This window comes from Astatotilapia calliptera, chromosome 17, assembly GCF_964374335.1.
Source record: "Astatotilapia calliptera chromosome 17, fAstCal68.1, whole genome shotgun sequence".
Taxonomy (NCBI): Eukaryota; Metazoa; Chordata; class Actinopteri; order Cichliformes; family Cichlidae; genus Astatotilapia; species Astatotilapia calliptera.
In genome coordinates this window covers 37,224,209-37,242,994 of record NC_137438.1, presented here as the reverse complement: position 1 = coordinate 37,242,994, position 18,786 = coordinate 37,224,209, and the positions used below count along the sequence as shown (strand labels likewise).

General features: G+C 44.2%; 1 protein-coding gene across 16 annotated transcripts in view; it reads left to right on the top strand.

Annotated features, from left to right (window-relative positions):
- The window catches only part of sox5 (SRY-box transcription factor 5), a 254,966-nt gene that overhangs the window by 164,763 nt on the left and 71,417 nt on the right, over window positions 1-18,786 (top strand). For 9 of the 16 annotated variants that reach the window (XM_080291872.1, XM_080291868.1, XM_080291873.1 and 6 more), the window contains exons 1-2: window positions 594-842; window positions 11,272-11,467. In XM_080291872.1, coding sequence (XP_080147998.1) covers window positions 766-842; window positions 11,272-11,467 — 273 coding nt within the window. In that variant the 5' untranslated portion in view covers window positions 594-765. Of the gene's footprint in view, window positions 1-505; window positions 843-11,271; window positions 11,468-18,786 lie in introns of those variants that run through there. The other 7 variants (XM_080291864.1, XM_026147894.2, XM_080291867.1 and 4 more) reach the window with 2 other exon arrangements.

Here is an 18,786-nt window from a genome sequence, read left to right as displayed (position 1 = left end):
CCTGGAAAAAAACCCGGCTAGCATCACGTTCAGACGAGGCGTGTAGTTTGTTCTATTAGGTGTCATGTCATTAATTCCCTGCTTATTGCATAATAAAGTGTATGAGGGCTTGTAGTGGTCCTATCACTCTGAAGTGTGTCTACATGATCTGTAACTGAGTGTTTGAACAGTGTGTGTGTGTGTGTGTGTGTGTGTGTGTGTGTGTGTGTGTGTGTGTGTGTGTGTGTGAGTGAGTGAGTGAGTGAGTGAGTGAGTGAGTGAGTGAGTGAGTGAGTGAGTGAGTGAGTGAGTGAGTGAGTGAGTGAGTGAGTGAGTGAGTGAGTGAGTGAGTGAGTGAGTGAGAGAGAGATGGACTTGTGGAAGGGGGCAGCACTGCTGTGCATTTACGCTGAGAGATAGATGAGCCCTCTGGTCAAACAGCCCCTCCCCTTTGCATACACGCATACACACACACACTCTCTCACAAACCCCAACACACACAGTCATGCACTGAGCGAAAGAGAAAGAGACTGTGCTTCTGGCCCTTTAAGAGCAGAGCATAGATCTCACAGCTTACAGCGAGGGAGGGAGAAGAGGAGGGACGGAGGCAGAGCGAAAGAGAGAGAGGGAGGGTGTGAGGCTGAAAGTGTGTGAGTAGAGAGAGAGAGGAACACAGAGAGAGAGAGAGAGAGAATCAGCAGTGTGTGTGAGGTTGAAGGATCACTTCTATCCCGTCTTGTTTTTGGGAGACTAACCTTGTTCATCTGAGCATTGTGGGACTGTTTTATGTTGTTGTTGTCGAGAGAGACGGACCCTTACTCCAGCATGCTCACTGAGCCTGAGCTACCTCAGGAGTGTAACAGGTACGTGACGCTTTCTCTCTCACACACACGCACACAAACACAGACATACACACGTTCACATACAGATGACAGAGGGTGAGGACGGAGCGGGATGCAGGCAGGGAGGATAGGGGTATAAAGCAGAAAGTTGCTGTGTGTGAAGAGAAGACTCGGACTCCGTGCGCGCGTGTGTGTGTGTTGAGCAGCTGTCTCAGCGAGTCCGCTGAGTTTGAGTCTGGAAGAGTGTGTGTGCGTCTCTGTGTTTGTGTGTGTGTGACAGTGGGAGACGGTAAGGGGGGGAGACTTGATGATTGACTGCTATGCTTCTGGTATATGCAAAGGAAACGTATATCAAGCAACATATGTGTACGCGTTTGTAACAACAGTGAGAGAAAGGACTCTTTCTTTCCCCCTCCTTTGAGTTTACTGACTAAAGTTCTGTTCATTCAAAACCTTGGTGTGTCTGTAAGAGAGAAAAAGTAAACTCAGAGGTGTGTGTGTGTGTGTGTGTTAAAGTCAGAACGTGTGCGCCGTTCCTCTCATCATTTCGTCTGCACCACTTACTCACCTCAACTTCTACTCGTGCGTCCACTCGCAACTCCTCCTGTAAACCTAAACCAGCCTAATATATAAGAAGTTGATCTGAGCAAGTCAGAAATAAACTCAACATTTCTTCTTTTTCAAACACTAAATTGTTTAAAAATAATCGGCCAAAATATAGAAATATGCCATCCTGTATTTGAAGTGTTTTCACTCTGCCCCGCTTCCCTTTTTTTAAAGTTCTGTTTATTTGAGATTTATTTTTCACTTAATCCAAATTCATGCAAACCCTTAGTAATCCTATTGTCAGTCTCCATGGCAGTGGTGTTGTTTTTCTATTTTTCCCCCCTTGCCTTATGCTAATGTTAATTTCAATGTTGTTTGTGCAGGCCTGCTTCATTTAGAGGTGTCAACCCTCTAACCTTGCCCTTTCCCAACATTGTCAACACAAGTGGCTTTTGCCTGTGGAATAATGGTTGTTTGATGCTAATGCTGCGAGAGACAGATTATGTTATAATACCCTACGATTTAATACCAACACACATACACACTCCTGTCTTCCTTTGCCTGCTTGACTTTTATTGCATTATAGTAGCACTCTGTTTATTTTTGTTTTTTTAATGCCCTGATGAAACTAATCTTTTGTTCAGAGATAAACTGAGGTTGGCGGGTGGGTTGTGAGTGTGTTGGGCGGGGGCCCCCCTTGAATTAAGAACACATTTAGATGTGGCAAAAAAAAAAAAGTGTTTTTAATAAACCGTTCAATCCGGCAAAGTGGTTAGAGGAGAGAGGGGAGAAAAAAAAAAGATGACAACAGCTATGAGGAATTAAAAATTTAAAGGATTACACAGAAAAGCAGAATGTATGGAGATAAATGCAGGGATTACAATGACTTAGGAGGAGAGCGCTTAAAAGTCTTGCTTTCCAGTAATGCACTCCATCACTGTGGCCGTGCTACATGTGTTTGTGTGCGTGAGTGTGTGTATTTTCATATGAGCGGGCGAGCGAGGTGAACCTTCCATTGAGCGGTGCGTTTCGAGTGTGTGCGTCGAGCGCTTGTCTCTCGGCGAGCGGAGCGCGCGCGAGCTGCCAGAGTGTGTGTGCGCTCCAGCCTCGGTGGTTGAGATGCTCTCGGTTCCTGTGTCTCTGTAAGTGCCCGCTCGCCTCCTTCACCCGCGCTTCTTCTTCTTCTTCTTCTTCATCTTCCCATCAAACTTCCTCTTCTCTAATTCCTCTTTTCTTCTTTGAAAATCATGCAGTTTGCTAAAATTAACTTTTTATTAAAAATAGCAGTTGGGGAAGAGTTTGAAAGAGTTCTATGTAAATGTATGATTTATTTTTTTTTGCAAGTGAGAAGTCATATTTTTGTGTCGTTCACTTAACAATGCAAGAATTTTCATCTCATTTTTGTCTTTTCTTGTTGCTTTGACAAAGACTCATAATTTTGCAATTTACATTATTTCATGTTCTAATTTTGCATTCTGCTTTTTTGTGATTTCAATCACTTTTTCTTCTTCTTTTTTTTTTGCTTCTCTGAGTGCTCTGCTGTGTATCAGAATTTCCAATGTGAAACTGAAAATAGTGGAAACAGACTGCCTTCGCTAGAACGGCCTCATCTGTTTGCACAAACAGAACAGAAATATACACATTGGAAGAAACGGAGAAAGCCAAAGCAACCAAATCATGAGAGGGGGTTTAAAAAAAGAAGAAGAAGAAGAAGAGAGAAAAACAGACACTTGAAGGAGCCGCTGATGCCGCTGCTGGTGGACGGAGAGATGAAGGAAAAGAAATGATGTGGTCAAACTGACACATTCCTCACCCACAAAGAAAAAGAAGCAGGTTTACAGAAAAGTGAGAGTGCCAGAGATGAAGAGGGTAAGGGCGGGTGGGGGTGATGGGGTGAAGTAAGAGGACGAGAGGAAAGAGAGGAAGAGGTCCCTGTCAATGTGGTGTTAAAGCAGTGGTGGATTTTCACACCCCTCCATTTGTCCCCTCCGTCTTGTGTGTGTGTGAGTGGAGATGAAGGGGGTAGAGACAGACAACAGTGGATGTGTCAACACTTTGAACAGTTTAAGCAGGACACACTCAGATACGGAGTGATAGTAGTTGCGTTGGACTCAGCAGCTAGAGCGGCATTAGCAGCCGGAAGGACTTGACTCGGTTTCCTCGACACGTTTCAACAGTTTCAATATTTGTCACTTTAATTTATCTTCAGTGGCAGAGCACATTTAATCATGCCCTCTACTCGAGCACAGGCACCTCTAATTGTTAACTACCCTCTCAGATAAACACCTGAAATGGGATGAATTGTTCATATTAATCAGCTGTTTCGGTCAGGCAGCAATAATTCTCCCATTGTAGGATCGATTTGCACACTTTTCAAACTTTTGTGATTTTTTTTTTTTCTTTTTTTGTAGACATAAGAACGGCGTTTTATTGTGAATCTGCAACTTCCACTAAATCAGACTCGAGTCTTCCGCTGCTGTTTATTTCTGTTTATTAGAATATTTATTGGCTTTCGTTTTGTAATTATAGAGGAACGGACAGTTTTTAAAGACCAAGTTCTTGTGGCTGGCCGATAACAACTTGTTTCCAATTTGAGTGAGCAGTGCTGCTTGCAGTGCAAGTGTCGCTGTACTTCATTTAAAAGGGGTGAGATTAAAGTGGTGTGTGTGTGTGTGTGTGTTGGAGGAAAAGGAGAATGTGTGTCTGAAGGAGAGAGAGTAGAGTAATTGAGTAGAGTGTCCGTGCTCTGAAAACTAATGCGCCATTCTGCCCTTCTCTTCCCCTGTGGCCCTGTCCTGGCCTCCCTCTCTCTGTCTCGCTCCCTCTCTCTCTCTCTGTGTCCCGCCCCCTCCACCACCACCTTGGACTGGAGACCATTGTCTGGACCATATTGTCTGTCCCCAGAGAGGCTTGATAACCGTGTCTCCATCCATGGAACGAGAAGGGGGGGTTAAAAAAAAGAAGAAGAAAGAAAGGGAAAGAAAGAACGACAGACAGAAAAATACCAGAGGAGAATGCCAAAGCCTCTCCCCACCCCTCCTCCCCACTTCCTCCCCTTTCTCAGCACACTCCTACCCAACCCTTCACCCCTCCAACTCTCTCTCCCACCGCGACCTCCCACCCTGGTGTGCTCAGCTGACCCTCGCCAACAGCCAGCAGAGACAGGGAAATATTAGGCCACATTTGTTTTTGTTGTTGTGTTTATGGATGGGGGAGGAGGGGATGAAAGAAAGTGAGAATGATGAGAAGCGATTTAGGGGAAGAAAAAAAGTGCGTGCGAAAAAAGCGAGAGACTGACAGAGGTGTTCCCTCCAGGCTAACTAGAGTGTAGTCATATGACATGAGGTCATAGGGTTGGAGTCAAAGGTCAGGTGGTGGGATTCTGTTGTCAGCAGAGCCAGAAAGCTTAGCAGTGTGCATGCACTGTATATTCGCTTTTTCTCTTCTCCTTCTTTTCCCCCATTTCTTTAGCCATCCATCAATCCAGGCAGCTTGTGTTGTGCTAATCCCACTATGTTGCTTTTGCTGTCGCTCTCTGCCGTTCACATTTACACACTCTCCATCCTTCGAATCTTCAATAGGAGACAGTTTCAGGAGCTTGGAGCTCCCTCCCGGAGCGCTACAATGAAACCTCTGTTTTTCCAGGTAGCGAGGGCGAGAGAGAGAGAGAGATGGGGGTAGGGAGGGGGGTCGGAGGAAAAAGGAGGAGACCATTTGGGCCGAGGTGGGAGAGTTTCAAAGTGCGGGGACGAAAGAAAGAGGCCAGCTGGGACTCTGTGTGCGCTCGTATTTGTGTGTTGTCATTTATGTGAGAGAATGAGCTTGCATTTTGGGTGTGTTTATCTCTCTCTGTGTGTATGTGTGTGTGTGTGTGTGTGTGTGTGTGTGTGTGTGGGTTTACAGGGGCAGGCCAAGTCGCTGACAGTGAGACAAATGTTGTGACTCCTTTATGGATTGCTTAACAAATGCAGCACAAATAGTGGCCCTGGCACAACAATGGAAAAACACTGTCCGTCGCTCAATAAACATTATGCATCGTCTCCCCCTCGCAAAACACCAGGGGAGCGGGGCCGCCGTCCACCGGATGCACTTTTTCTCCTCTCGCCGTCTGCATCCCCTCACTCCCCACTTCTCCCCCAGTTCTGCCTCTCGTCTTCCTTTTTCAATGGCAGCACTTGAGATTTTCCCACGGCCTTCCGTTGCGTTGATGGCTTTCCTTATTTCTCCCGTTTTGCTTTATCTTTTCTCTGTCACTAAAACGCCAGTGACGATCACGTAGTGACTCCGTGTAAGGACATAAATAAAAGTTTTAAAGAGGGAGAAAAATGAAACTGTAAGTATGTGGAGCGATGCCCCTCTGGTGACTAAAGCTTTGGGTGGATGAATGGGCGAGCGAGACAGACAGAATAAGGGAGGGAGAGAGAGAGGTAGTCTCAGAGGCCACATGAGTTAGCCCACGTCTTTCTGCGCTCACCCCCTTTGCTCTCTCATTTTCTGTCTCTCTCTCTACACACACACACTACACGCATGACTTTTCTCCAGCGTGTGTGTGTGATTAACAGTGGTGACATTAGGGTTGTGTGTTATTGCCTTTTGTGGTTAAGCTGGACAGGAAACACGGTTTGAGCTGCCGGGCGCCGATTTAGGGCACCTCACAGAGGATGCTTTGTGTTTGTGAGGCTGAGTGTGTGTTTGCGCCTTTGTGTATACGTGTGTGTGTAAGGGTGTGTCTCTGTGAGTGTATGAGCATATACAGGCAGGAGCTGTGTTCACATTTTCTTCCCGTTATGCGCTGTTTATTTAAAGAGAGAAAACGATTACGGAAAGTTCAGCGTTTTACAGCAGTTCTAGTGAAATTCGTACAAATTTTTTAAACTTTATTTTCACACTTCATCAGAATGTCTCCCTATAAAATTGGTATTTTGTCTACAAGTCGCTAATGTTTGAGGGCTTATTGGTGCGAAGTTCTCTCAGAGTCCAAAACGAAATCTTGTGCTTGTCAAGAATATTTAACTATAGCAAAGCAGCACCAAAGTAAAAGGGAATATCGCTGACCACCTCCTTCCTAATCTTTACGCCTCCATCTCAGCTTTTCCTCTCTGTTGCTGCCCCACTCATCCCACTGTTCGAAAGGACAGTCTATAAATAGATATTAGGCAATATCCTTAAGAGTCTGCTCGGAGAAGAAGGGAAAGAAGGAGGGAGAGGGAGAGAGAGGGGAGCGATGGAGCGACATTCTTACAAACAGCTGATTGTGTAAAGAGGGAACAGTGAGTAAGACAACACCGGGGGAGGGAGAGGGAGAAAAGACGGGGAGAGGGAAAGAGCAGGAGGACAAGCAGTGTTCAAATAAGTTCAACAGCGTGTGACGGAGAGACGGAGGTAGAAGGAGATGGGGAAATTGTTTTGAAAGCTGGGAAGTGAAGAAGGAAAAAGAGGAGGATAAACAAAAAGAAAAAGATGGCAATAAAATGAGCGATAGCGTGACACAAGGGGGAAACATTTGTTGAAATTCCTGCCTGAGGTGTCATACGTAAATGTTGCGGTCTGCTCCTCTGAGGCAAAACGCTCTGGGCGCCTTATCTAAAAGGCACATTCCGCTCAACTATTTTGATATGCCCTTCCATCCCCTCAGAGAACAATTTCAAAGATAGCTCACATTTCCACGCAAATAGACCCCACACCTGAGTGACAGGCAGGCAGTTCTTAGCGCTCTTAAGGTGGTGGTGGATGTGGTGGTAGTGGGGGGAGGAATAACGAAAACACAAATGTCACGTTGGCTCCTGACAGCCCTTTGGAATTAGCCTCTGCGCTTATTTTTACTGCAGACGATAGATCCAACTGACTGTGTGGTGGCTGAAATAATGGGTTGTAATTTAAAGCGAGGGTGCGAACACGCACACGCACACTCACGCGTGCATATGCCGAAGCACAGACGCACACTTTACTGTGGAATTCTCCAGAGGAGGCTCCCACGCTCCCTGAAAGCTTGTTCTGAGTAGAGGAGTTAACAAGAGCAGTTAGCACCATGATTATGTTAGCAGCCAGACACACAGAGTGAAAGAGCCGGGTGTGTGTGTGTGTGTGTGTGTGTGTGTGTGTGTGTGTGTGTGTGTGTGTGTGTGTGTGTGTGTGTGTGTGTGTGTGTGTGCGATAGTCTGTGACATTTCTGTGATGGCTGCTTTTGTCTTTCTCTCGCTCTCCCTCAAAGCTTAAACAAATCTTTGTCCCCACTTTGCTTAATTCATTTGAAATGTGTCTGGATGCATTTCTGGGGGATGTTTCGCGTGTGAGAGCAACATCGATCGCGTGTTCATAAGCTCGCTGCCTGTATTTAAACACGCTTGCGTAAGCTTTCCGTCGCTGACGTGCCAACGTGAAATGGACGTGTTGATTACAGTAAGCGATGGCCAGGAGACAGTTAACCACCGCTGATGGCGATTATTCGGCCTGTTAATGGACGTCCGTCGCTGTCCGATTAGTGACTTAGCTGCGGTGGACATATGTGATATGAGGGACTTAGTTGAGGAGCCACTAATCATCAAAAAGCCAAAGGGAAGTGGCACTCTAATCTCAGCTTAGCACTCTCACTGTGTGGTGTTGCGTGTGTATGTGTTTTTTCTGTGAAAGAAATGAGTTTGGATGAAGGCGGGGGGGCAAAAAGATGACTTTTTAAAATTATTTTTGCTTGAATTTGTAAATACGGCAAAAAAGGGTCGTCATCTCATTTGTTAAAGAAATGTTAAAGAAACATACACGTGTCTCGTGTGTTTAACAGAGAAGGAGATGTTCCTTGGTGTTCTTTTGTTTCGTTTTTTTTTTTAAACAAAATTATGCTAATTTCCCTTAATTATTACCTAAGACAGCCTGGAAATTAATCACATTATCTCTTTAAATCCTCGCTGTTTAGACCGCTTCCTTTAGGTCTACCACCAGCATGACAGCCCTGCCAAACTTTTAAATGAAGTAGCCAGCGAAACCTACACACCCGCTGTGCCCAATTGTATAGTAATTTGACTTCAAAGGCGAACAGACGGGGGAAAGAGGGACTTTATAGCCGGAGAGGAGCTGCGAATGGCCTCCCCATTCATAGACACCCACCTCTGAGGAAGTAGTAGCAGAGTTGCGGGAGAGGAGTGGGCAAATGAGAAGAGGAGAGAAGGAAATCCAGAGATTGAAGTCGCTCCCTGCCCCTTAGAGCTTTTGGATACCTGTGTTGCCTTCTGTGTTAATGTGTAACTGTTCTTGTCTATGGATTGCCCATATATCTAGATATGTTTCTGTGGCTACTGTGGTTAAATGATGGATAACAACGTTGTAAAAACCAAATTAAAATCCTCCCATGCTTTCAAAGATGTCTCTGTAACATAGCCAAAGTGTAACATTAGCGAGGCAAGAGCTCTCAAAACTGATCACAGGTGTGTGTGTGTGTGTGTGTGTGTTGGGTTATGGCTGGAGTAGAGGTGTGCAAAGGATACAAGGGGAGGTGTGTGTGTGTCTGAAACAAAAGGCCTTAGTGTGAAAGAGTGAAAGGAGGTAAAGTAAACAGGCGGTGATGAAGACAGACCTGCAGTGTTCTGCTCTGTTCTCTCTGTGTGTGTGTGTGTGTGTGTGTGTGTGTGTGTGTGTGTGTGTGTGTGTGTAGTTTGTACAGCTGGGCCTGCCGCTTGCATTATACAGCGCGGCGGCACACGCGCACACGCACAGATATAGCTTTCCCCACAGTCATTCCAACATGCATCATAAATGTTATCTCAAGTCAGTTTTAATATCAATTTGCTTTAGTGCTCTCATTGTGCAGTTTTATTTCGAAACAATACACATTCTTCAGCTGTCATTTATGGCCTTAGTTTTTGCTGAGCAAGAGAGAGCGTCCAGGAGAAACCGATAAAGAAATCAGCTGCAGATACACCAGCCAGTTGATTTCGACAACTGTCTCTGTGTTTGGTTGCGTGTACTTTATACGGCGTCCTTCATGAAAGCACTTAGCCACCGTCAACATTATTGTAACTACTAGAACATGCTTCATCCAGTCTAACCTTGATTAAAGCTGTGAGAAAGTCACTGAAAAGAAACAATTGTAGCTGTACAGAACTTTCTGATTTAGTAGTAAAAGATATATATATATATCTGTAGTGGTGATTTAGCAATTTTCTGATTTAACTTCAAATGAAGGGTCCCTTCTAAGTGGATGAAATAGTCCGGTGCAGCGTTAAACAGCTCTGCAGAGCCCATTGAAACTCAAAAACGCATGGAAGGAAAGTTCCATGATCCTGAAAACCTGGGGTTTTCCATTTAAAAAAAAAAGAGATCCTGTATACAAAATACACTCAGTACGAAAACAGAGAATACAAATTTCAATTTGTAAATCAGTTTAAATTATTAGATTATGTATATCTATGAATATTGCAAGCATCCTCCAAAATCAATTAAATGTAATTAAATTAGGTCACTATGGTGCAGGGGTTTTTCGGTTTCCTTTCTTTATCTTTATCGTTTCTTTTTCTTTCTTTTTTTCTTTAATCCTTATACTTCAGCGGAGTTTATTTGATTTTGACCGTAACCTTCCTTCGATGTGATAAAGCCGCATGTTGCGTGTCCTAGCGTGGCGCTTTCCTCATCGCCTCCAGTGAGCTGCACTCAATATTGTTTGCCTTTCCACTGTCATAAGGTAAATAAGCAATGAATTAGCAGCAGGGCTGCTCCTAGGAAAAATGCCAGATGTACAGTCCAGAGGAAATCCAATAGAGTTGAGAGTGTAATCAGTTTACCAGAGACAGGCAGGGGAGAGAGGGGAAGAATTTGAGGGAGAAAGGCTGAAGAGGAAAACGGAGGAAATCACAGGCAGGCACGATATGGATGCCGGATAAAGAGAGTGAGCGGATGAGTGAAAAAAACCAGCTTGTTAAGTCAAAAGAAGGAACAAATTAGCGGAGTTTGAAAGTCAGATGCCTGTTGCTTATTTCATCAGGATCAACCCTCCGCTAAAGTTTTCACAATCCCTCCATCCTTCCATCGCTGTCATGTGTTGCCTCTGTGCGACTGAGCGTTAGCAGCCTATTACCCAGGGTCATAGTCGCAGTGGCTTCAAGGCTGACAAGTGCATCTGAAAGCACTCAGGCGATGCTGAGAACCACATTAAATTCTATTATTGCCGCATAGTCACTGCATCCCTATTCAGCTGAAGTACAGGGAGGCAAATTTACCTTGTGAGAGACAGAGTTCACCTAATAGATGTGGCTTTATATCCTTTGCTTCTTTTCAAGGGAACAAAGGCAGAGTAACAAATGCAAACAGCGGGGGCTGTCGTGCTGCTACCTTTTTTCCTTCCCGTCACTCTATTGTCCAGAGGTTTTCATAAACACACATTATTGTCACTGTACATACTGCTCTCCCTCTCTGTCTCACACACACACTCTCTCTCTCTTTCACAATCTGTTTTTCTCTGTGAAAGCCCATTGTCAAGACATGGTCATTTCCTCCACAATGCCAGTCCAAGCGCGCTCCTTTTGCAGTAACGGCCCCGATGGTAAACATACTGTAAGACCCGAGAGTGCGTTTGAATGTCTGCCAAGAAGCTCGCTAAAGTCGATGTGAGGAGATGCCCCGTTGTTGTCTTTATGAGGGCAAGGGTTTCCCCAGAAAACTTAAGATGGAGAAATGTTGCAGGTTGATCAGATGAATGTCTACCAGAAGGCAGTAAATGGATAGCAGAGGGGTAAACACTTAAAAGTTTGAACTATCCGGGAGTTTCTGAGAACTAGTTTGGAGCCTCCACACTTTTCATTGCTACCAACATATAAGTGGAGTTGTCAGCCTATTATATCATCTTTTGAGTGTTGCTCATTCTTCCTCCTGTTTTTCCTTCTCTCTCTTGTCTTTCTATCTCCTATTTATTTTCCAGGATGTCTTCCAAGCGACCAGCCTCTCCATATGGGGGGACAGATGGAGAGGTAACCATGGCAACCAGCAGACAGCGAGTGGAGGATGAGGAGAGTGAGGGACTGGGCGGTGTCATCCACCTCCCCCTGGCCTCCTACTGCAACAAGGTGTCCCCTCGCTCGCCCCCCAACCGCAACTTGGACAGCCCGCCCAACATGGTAAATAATAACGGTTTTCAAATCAGTCTCACCCATCGTTTCTCACGCTTGGGGCACACACCTGTGGGTGACAGTAGCTGATTTGGGGTTACAGGTGAAACAGTTGAAGAGACATTTGGAGGAACTTTTGTGTCTGAACTCATCAGAGAAGTCAAAAGTCTTTGTAGAGAAACTTTTTAAAAATGACCGTTGGCAGGTCCTACACGCTTCCAGTTTCTGAAATATAAACAGATATAACCCAGAAAAAGGAGTTAAAATTGATCTTATGTTTGCATGCCCAGAAGAAGAATAATCCCTAAACTTGCATGGTTATCCCATACATAGATACAATGCAGACCCTACATTCACAGATATGTTTAGTGTCAGCAAAGGTATTTGAATGCCACAGTGATTATGAGCAGCCAGCTGTTGAATATTTGTTTTTAAAGCCTTATTTATGAGCTATTGTATTTAGAACGAGAGGCAGCATTAAGAGGCCACAGAGGTGACATCGTTGGTGGGATCAGTGATGTTGTACGCCACCTGTGAGTTGGTGTCATCAGTAAACCGCATCGGAATGGTACTTAGCCATGTTAGCTAGTCATGCGATTCTCACCAATACATGAAGGAATCTCTGTATGTTTGCTCTCTCATGTGCTTAAGACTATAGCTGGAGCCCAAAGAAGTGCAGTATCCATTAATGGTACTTGATGATGTCAGTGTCCAGGCTGTTATGATTAGTTGTTAAAAAAAAAAACTATGACTCTACCTTTAGTGATGCTAACATTTGTGTGACTTTGGGACTGCATTGCCATAGGCCACAAAAAAGAAAACATTTTTTTAACCACAACCAACCACTTGGCATAGAAATGTGTCTAAGTTACCAATGTAGACCTTCAGTTTTACAGACTGCAGGCTTGGTCATTGGCTTCATCTCTCTATCTCCATTGGCTTTCTGCCCTTCCAATTCCTTCCTATAAGGCTGTCTACCTGTGTGCGTTTGAGAGGCTTGGGGTTGAAAGTAACCCCAAGGCTCAGACCCCAGATCAGATTGTGGTCATGGTAGTTTCAACCCTTCGAATTAAGTGATTATTGAAAGCATAGCAGTTTTCTGTCTTTAAGACAGCCTAGGCTGAAAATGGAATTAGTACCTGTATGACAAAAATCTACAATCTTTGCTTGCAAAATGTTTCATTTTGCAGATGCATTCAGCTGGAAATTAACTTCCTCGACCTTGTGTATTTGTCATTTTAATTTCGTGAATTAAGCATTTCCTAACTAATTAGAATGGTTTTGCTTTTATGGGATTTCCAGTCATTTCTGGATAAGTAAACAGCTTTTTTTTCACATATTGAATGCATTAACAGTTTGGGTCTGCTTTAACTTTGGTATGTTGTTTACTCTTCTTATGGCAGCCAAACTATGAAAAGGTACATGTATCTCCACAACGATAAAAGAAAACGAGGTTATTTGTTTGTTGACTGACGGTAGATGTGAAAAGAAGCAGAACCCTAAAAAAACAAAAACAGAAATTGACTTTCTTTGCAAGTAGAAAGCAGGTTCTTTCTGGGAGCTGACTTTTTCTTTTTAAATATGAACATTTTTAGGTTCAAGGATAAAATTTGGTTGCGTGTGTGTGTGTGTGTGTGTGTGTGTGTGTGTGTGTGTGTGTGTGTGTGTGTGTGTGTGTGTGTGTGTGAGAGAGAGAGAGAGAGGTTTTTTTTCCCCTTTTTTTCCGCTTTTATGTGTGCGCCACCAGCTGTTGCCTTGAGCCCATTTGATGCACATTTGCGTGACTGCTAAAATGTGAGCCATTTGCGTGAGTCATTTTCTTGGGGATGAAGTGTGAGGCTGCTTGGTGGTGCTAAATGTATGGCGCTGTATTTGTAAAGGTGTCTGTGTGTCAGTGTGTGTATATGTAAAGTTGCGTAATTCAAATTGAATATTGAGCTGTATTTTTGCTAGTTAGTTTGTGAGTATCAGACGTTTATTTATTCTTTAAACTTGCTGTGATATGTTGACACAAACAGTATTGATGCAACACATTTAATCTTTTCCTCCCTGACTTTTGTATTATTTTTATATAATGATGATCAAATTATTTAATTTAATTTGAGATAAGAGTGTTGGGGTTATTAACACAATATTATTTATGTTTTTCGACTAGTAGATTCATTATGTACCTATAACTACCTTAGCTGCCAGGAAATCCATGTTAGCTAGTAGCTAAATGTGGCACAAGGCAACTTGTGCATTTTTTTAACGCAAGCTACCTAACAAACGGCAAAAAAACAAAACAAAAAAAAACTAAAGGAAACTTCTCCTGGCCCTTCACCTTGATACACACCTTATCATACCAGTGCTCTCATAACACCTGTCGACCTTTCCCCCATACTGACCATAAATACCCACGCGCTATAAAACAATGAAACAGTGGTTAGCAACTGTAATTAAAAGCTAATTCTGTAATTAGCTTGCTGATTAGCCAGTAAGCCCCTCCTACTGTGGACTCTGTATGTGTGGTAGCTGTGGACTGCAAACCAAAGTCCTGGGATTGCAGGGGAATACATAAAGAAACACACAGGTGTGCAGAGATGCAGATCTTCATACTGGGTTATCTGCTGTAGTTGAGATTATTCCCACTTCATTTAGATTTACACTATCCAAACAAACATTACCCTCATGAATATTTTAGGCGTCGTGGCTGACCACTTTAGGTGATCATGAAGAGAGACTGACAAAAACCTTAAATATTCACGACAAAATGACACACAGCTGCTTTCTTATTCATTAATGGACACCAGAAGGGAGGCTGTTTACATGTATGTGTATGTGGAAAGTCTTATTAATAATAGTTGATGTGGATTATTAAGTGCAAGCCTCTGCGCGTGTGTGTGTGTCTGGCAGGGGGTGGAATGGGGGCTTATCCGACTGCCTGCTTGGCATGTTGTAAGATGTGTGTTAAGTTTTTCTTCTTCTTTTTTTTAAGGGGGATTCAGAGGGGGGTGTTTAAAAGTGCCAATCCCTTCAGCGCTGACTGTCAGTGAAGAGTGGCTGGAGAGTGAGGAGAAATAGGGGAGATTTACAAAGAGGTGGGGGGGATGGTCTCTCCCCCCCTCTCTCTCTCAGGGCAGTTGTTGTAAAGTGATAGGGGGAAGTAAATGGCTCATCGGCAACTGCTTGACTTGGATGTGGGGCAGCGGGAGGCGAGAGAGAGAGGGTGGGGGGCAGATTACAGCCTTATCTTGTCATAGTAAATTAACACGGTGGTGGAGAAGCGCTCAGCTCCACACTGACCTCTTCATTCTGGCTGCCTCGCCTGCCTGTTTGGCTTTGGCTCGGCTGCTCTACCTGCCCACTACAGCTGCACAACCACACTGAGTGAAAACGGCACCCGCGCATATTTTAAAAGCGTGAAAGGTGTCGGATTATTCACTTTTCTCCTTTTTTCTTATGTGTTTTATTCCCCCCTGCCTGTGAGTAAGAATAGCACTGCTCATAATGGTTTGCAAATGAATGTAGTTTAGCTAAAAAGGGTGTCTTTAAAAAAAAATTATTGAATGCGAACTTCTCGCTATGCAGCTGGACCCTGATTGGGTGGGAGCACCTGAGTTCAAATGCGTTACGGGAAGGATTTTAGTCGGGAGTTCAGCGAGGTCAACCAATCAAATCCAGTTATGACACCGCCAAAATTACAGAGGGAAACAAAAATCTGTGTAAATGTATGTGAAAATTGTAAATGACAACAGGAAACGTTTAAGCCCACCGCCCGTGAATGAGATATTTTTCTCTTGCTTTCTTTCTTTTAGATCTTTTTATGTTTATGTTTGCAGATGCTGGCAAAAAAAAAACTGTTTTCACATCAGGCAGAGGCAAGCATCTTCTCTCATAAATGTGCTAATGGACAAACACTAATTATTTCATTAACAGGCGAGATGCACGCTTACACGTTAGAAAACTATAAAGATATTTCATCAAACATTATTTCTTATTCATTTTTCCTCTCTCTCTTTTTTGTCTAATTTGTATGTGTGATTATGTGTGTTCCTGTGTGTGTGTGTGTGTGTGTGTGTGTGTGTGTGTGTGTGTGTGTGTGTGTGTGTGTAAATGTGAATTTGACAGATTTAACACAGTCATTGAGCAGTCTTGAGACACAGTGGTCACACTTAATTTCTCATGCCAGTGATGCACTAATGAATCAACACACGCTTGCCTGTCAACAGTGAGAGGTCTTGGTAAAATATACTGGCGTATTTTTTTTCTTTTTTAGCCAAACTGCTACTTAAAATACAGCTGCAGGTTTTTAGATAAGGAAAGGGCAACTGTGTGCAATAAGACAATTAGAATCAGCAAATTAAAATTTTGTAATTTATTGGCTTTTTTTTCCTCTTCAGTTTTGGGGGTCAGTCGCATAGCTCAATATTGTTGGAACGCAAGGAGAAAACTAATGCGTGTCGTTGTGTGTTTTCTTGCTTGTCCTCATCCTGAAGGACCCCCCGAGTCACCACTGACAGTGTCTGTGTTTAGCCATGGCATGTAAAGGGATTTGCTGTATCTGAGGTGTGTTAAGTGTATATATTGTGGAGATTGGCAGGCTCTGGCACAGGGCTGAGTCTCGCCCCCCCCTCGCAGGAGCGATCGGTGACATTCTCTCGGTGTGTATTCGTGGGCACGTATTTTAGTTGAGCAGCTGTTTCCAGCTCTTCCTACTGCCACATTGTCCATGCCTTGATCCACGACGACGCGCCAAGCATCAAATATTGTTTTTCACACATACACCTTGCACAGCCCGAGACATGTCAGGCTGTGGCGCAGAAAGAAGGGGGAGAGAGAGTTTCTTCTGTCGGGCAACGGAGAAGGAGGGAGAGAAGAAGACGGAAGGAATAGGAGAAGGAAGAAAAAAAAGAAGAACATGAACAGCGGCATCTGTGCTGGCTGTAGGAAAAAAATAGCATTTGGCAAGAGTTAAGTGTTTTTAAACCAACCTCCCCTCACAGATGAGCTTAAGAAGACAAAAGTTGTTTAATTCGGTTCCATTGCAGAGGCAGTAAAAGGATAAAGAGAGTGGGGCGCAATTTTTACTTTGTTCCAGTCATTTGGAAGAGAATTGACATCTGCAAACTAAAGGCAGAACCGCCCACACTGCCAGCCTGCCACATCCAGTGCATATAAATACATATATGCAGACACTCACACATTTACACACCTACAGGCTATGTGGTGCACTCACAGTGTCACACATATATGCACAAAAAAAACCTGCTCGCACAGACATGCACAGAGAGGAGGGCATGAACATTTACAGTAGCCAGAATTTCTGTTTGCACTCATGAATAAATGCATGCTGATGAGAAAAAGTTTTCGCCACCTGCGTTACTCCGGGATCGGCTGACTGACACCCATTTACAGCGGAGAATCTGCCTTGTGTCTTGTCTCTTTTTTGATCCCTCTGTCTTGGACTTTGCCGTACAAATCGCCAGCGAGGCGTGTGGATTATATGCCGGGAGACTGATCGGGAGGTGGGGGGAGAAACATAAGCCATTTAAGTTGCCTTCGGGATAAGGCTGTCTGTCAGAGTTCACACATAAATAATGTCACAGGCCGTAATGTACCAGGTCTTTGAAGAAGCCATGGCTCCCTGCTAATTCCCTTTGATTGGGGAAATGACCTTCATTGTTGGACGCAGCGAGATGACATCTCTCTGGCAGCTTTTCGGCAGAGTAAAGAGATCCGACAACCCCTCACCCCCACTCCTCTCCAACTCCATCTCTCCTCCGACCACCCCCCCCCACATCTCCCTCTGCATATTCTTGTTCTGTTTGTTTTGTTTGCGCGACATCTTTCTCGAAAGAAAGAGTGCGGCTGTTTTAAGTAGGCGCTGGATTAGATAAATGGGATGTGACAGGTGTGACCGCTGCCTTCAAGATGCCTGCTTTCCTCTTTGCTCTCTCTCTCTCCATGCATCTCTCTGTCAACTCGCACACTCTCGCTCACTCTCATTTCCTCTAATAACGCTGCTTCTCTCTTTTTTTTTTCTGGGGATTTCGCTCAGTCTTTCTTTCTTGCTTTCTTTGACTTTTACACTCTTACGCTCTATCTCTCCCTCCGTCTCGTTACATTTGCACGTCGTGCCGGCGCTGATGCAACTCCTAATCACAAATCCACTCATTTTTGAAGTCTGACTTTCCCTAATCTGAAGAACAGCGAGAGGGTGAGGGAACAAAGAGAGGCACGAGCAACCAACTCGGTCAGGTGTTCAGAGGAGAAGAGCAAAGTCTTTCAGGGCTTTTAAAATCACAAGACACTTGTGACACAAGGCTGTTAGCGGCCTCAGCAGCGACTGACTGAAACCTCATTACCCCGTCATATACAGTATACACAAACGTTCCAACCTTATCATTGCTGTCACAATCTGTCCCTCTGTTACAATGCATGTGCAAGAACGCCAAGGAGAGGATGGGTGAATTATTGAGTGCGCTGACTTATTCAGAGTGTGGAAACACACAGAGCCCAACACAGAGAGTCAGCGAAGTGTCAAAAATGCCAAGTGATAATGGTCTGCTGTACCTCTCATACAATGTTTGGCTTCCGACAACAAAAGCATCATCGATATGGAAAGCCTCTGCCTGGCTTTATGTTCTTAAAAGGACAAGAAAAAGTAATTTGAGACTTTGTTTTGAGTTTTTTCTCTTCTTAAATTGTCCCATTTAAATGCTTTTTTTAAATTAAAGACACAGATCAGTCTGTCTAGACTCTAAATGACTTCACTGTGGACCTTGATCTTAGTATTAAGTTCCACTTCCACCGGCAGCCTGCGAGTTAATGATTAGAAAACCATCTCCACCTTAATGCTCTGTAATGTCATTATTAAAGGTGGAATGTATCACCGCCTCCCCATGCCCGTCCATCTCTGTGTCTCTCCCAGATGCACACCCACACAAAGACAAACACAGGTACGGTGTATGTGTGCCGCTGTCACAGGTGGCGTGCCCCATACTGTAGTGAGATTAGCCAAAGATTAACCCTGTGGACCATTGACCCCACGAAGAGCTGAGCTGACAGACTGCGTGGCTGATTGACTGACTCATTTGTTTTTGTAATTAAACAGCAACACGCACAGTTTACCACACCTGAGTGCGAGTTCAAGAAGGAGCGCACTTCTGTGCATGTGGAGCATATATACCCTCATGAATCCATCTGTGCATGTGACAAAGAGATAACAGCGTTCCCTCTCGAAGCTGACGGCATCCTCACTCTCAGTGTCACCGCTAATTGGGCTGAGCCGGCGTTAAGTCTATAACGCCGCCTGTAGAAACAAACACAGGTTTTATGGGGTCACA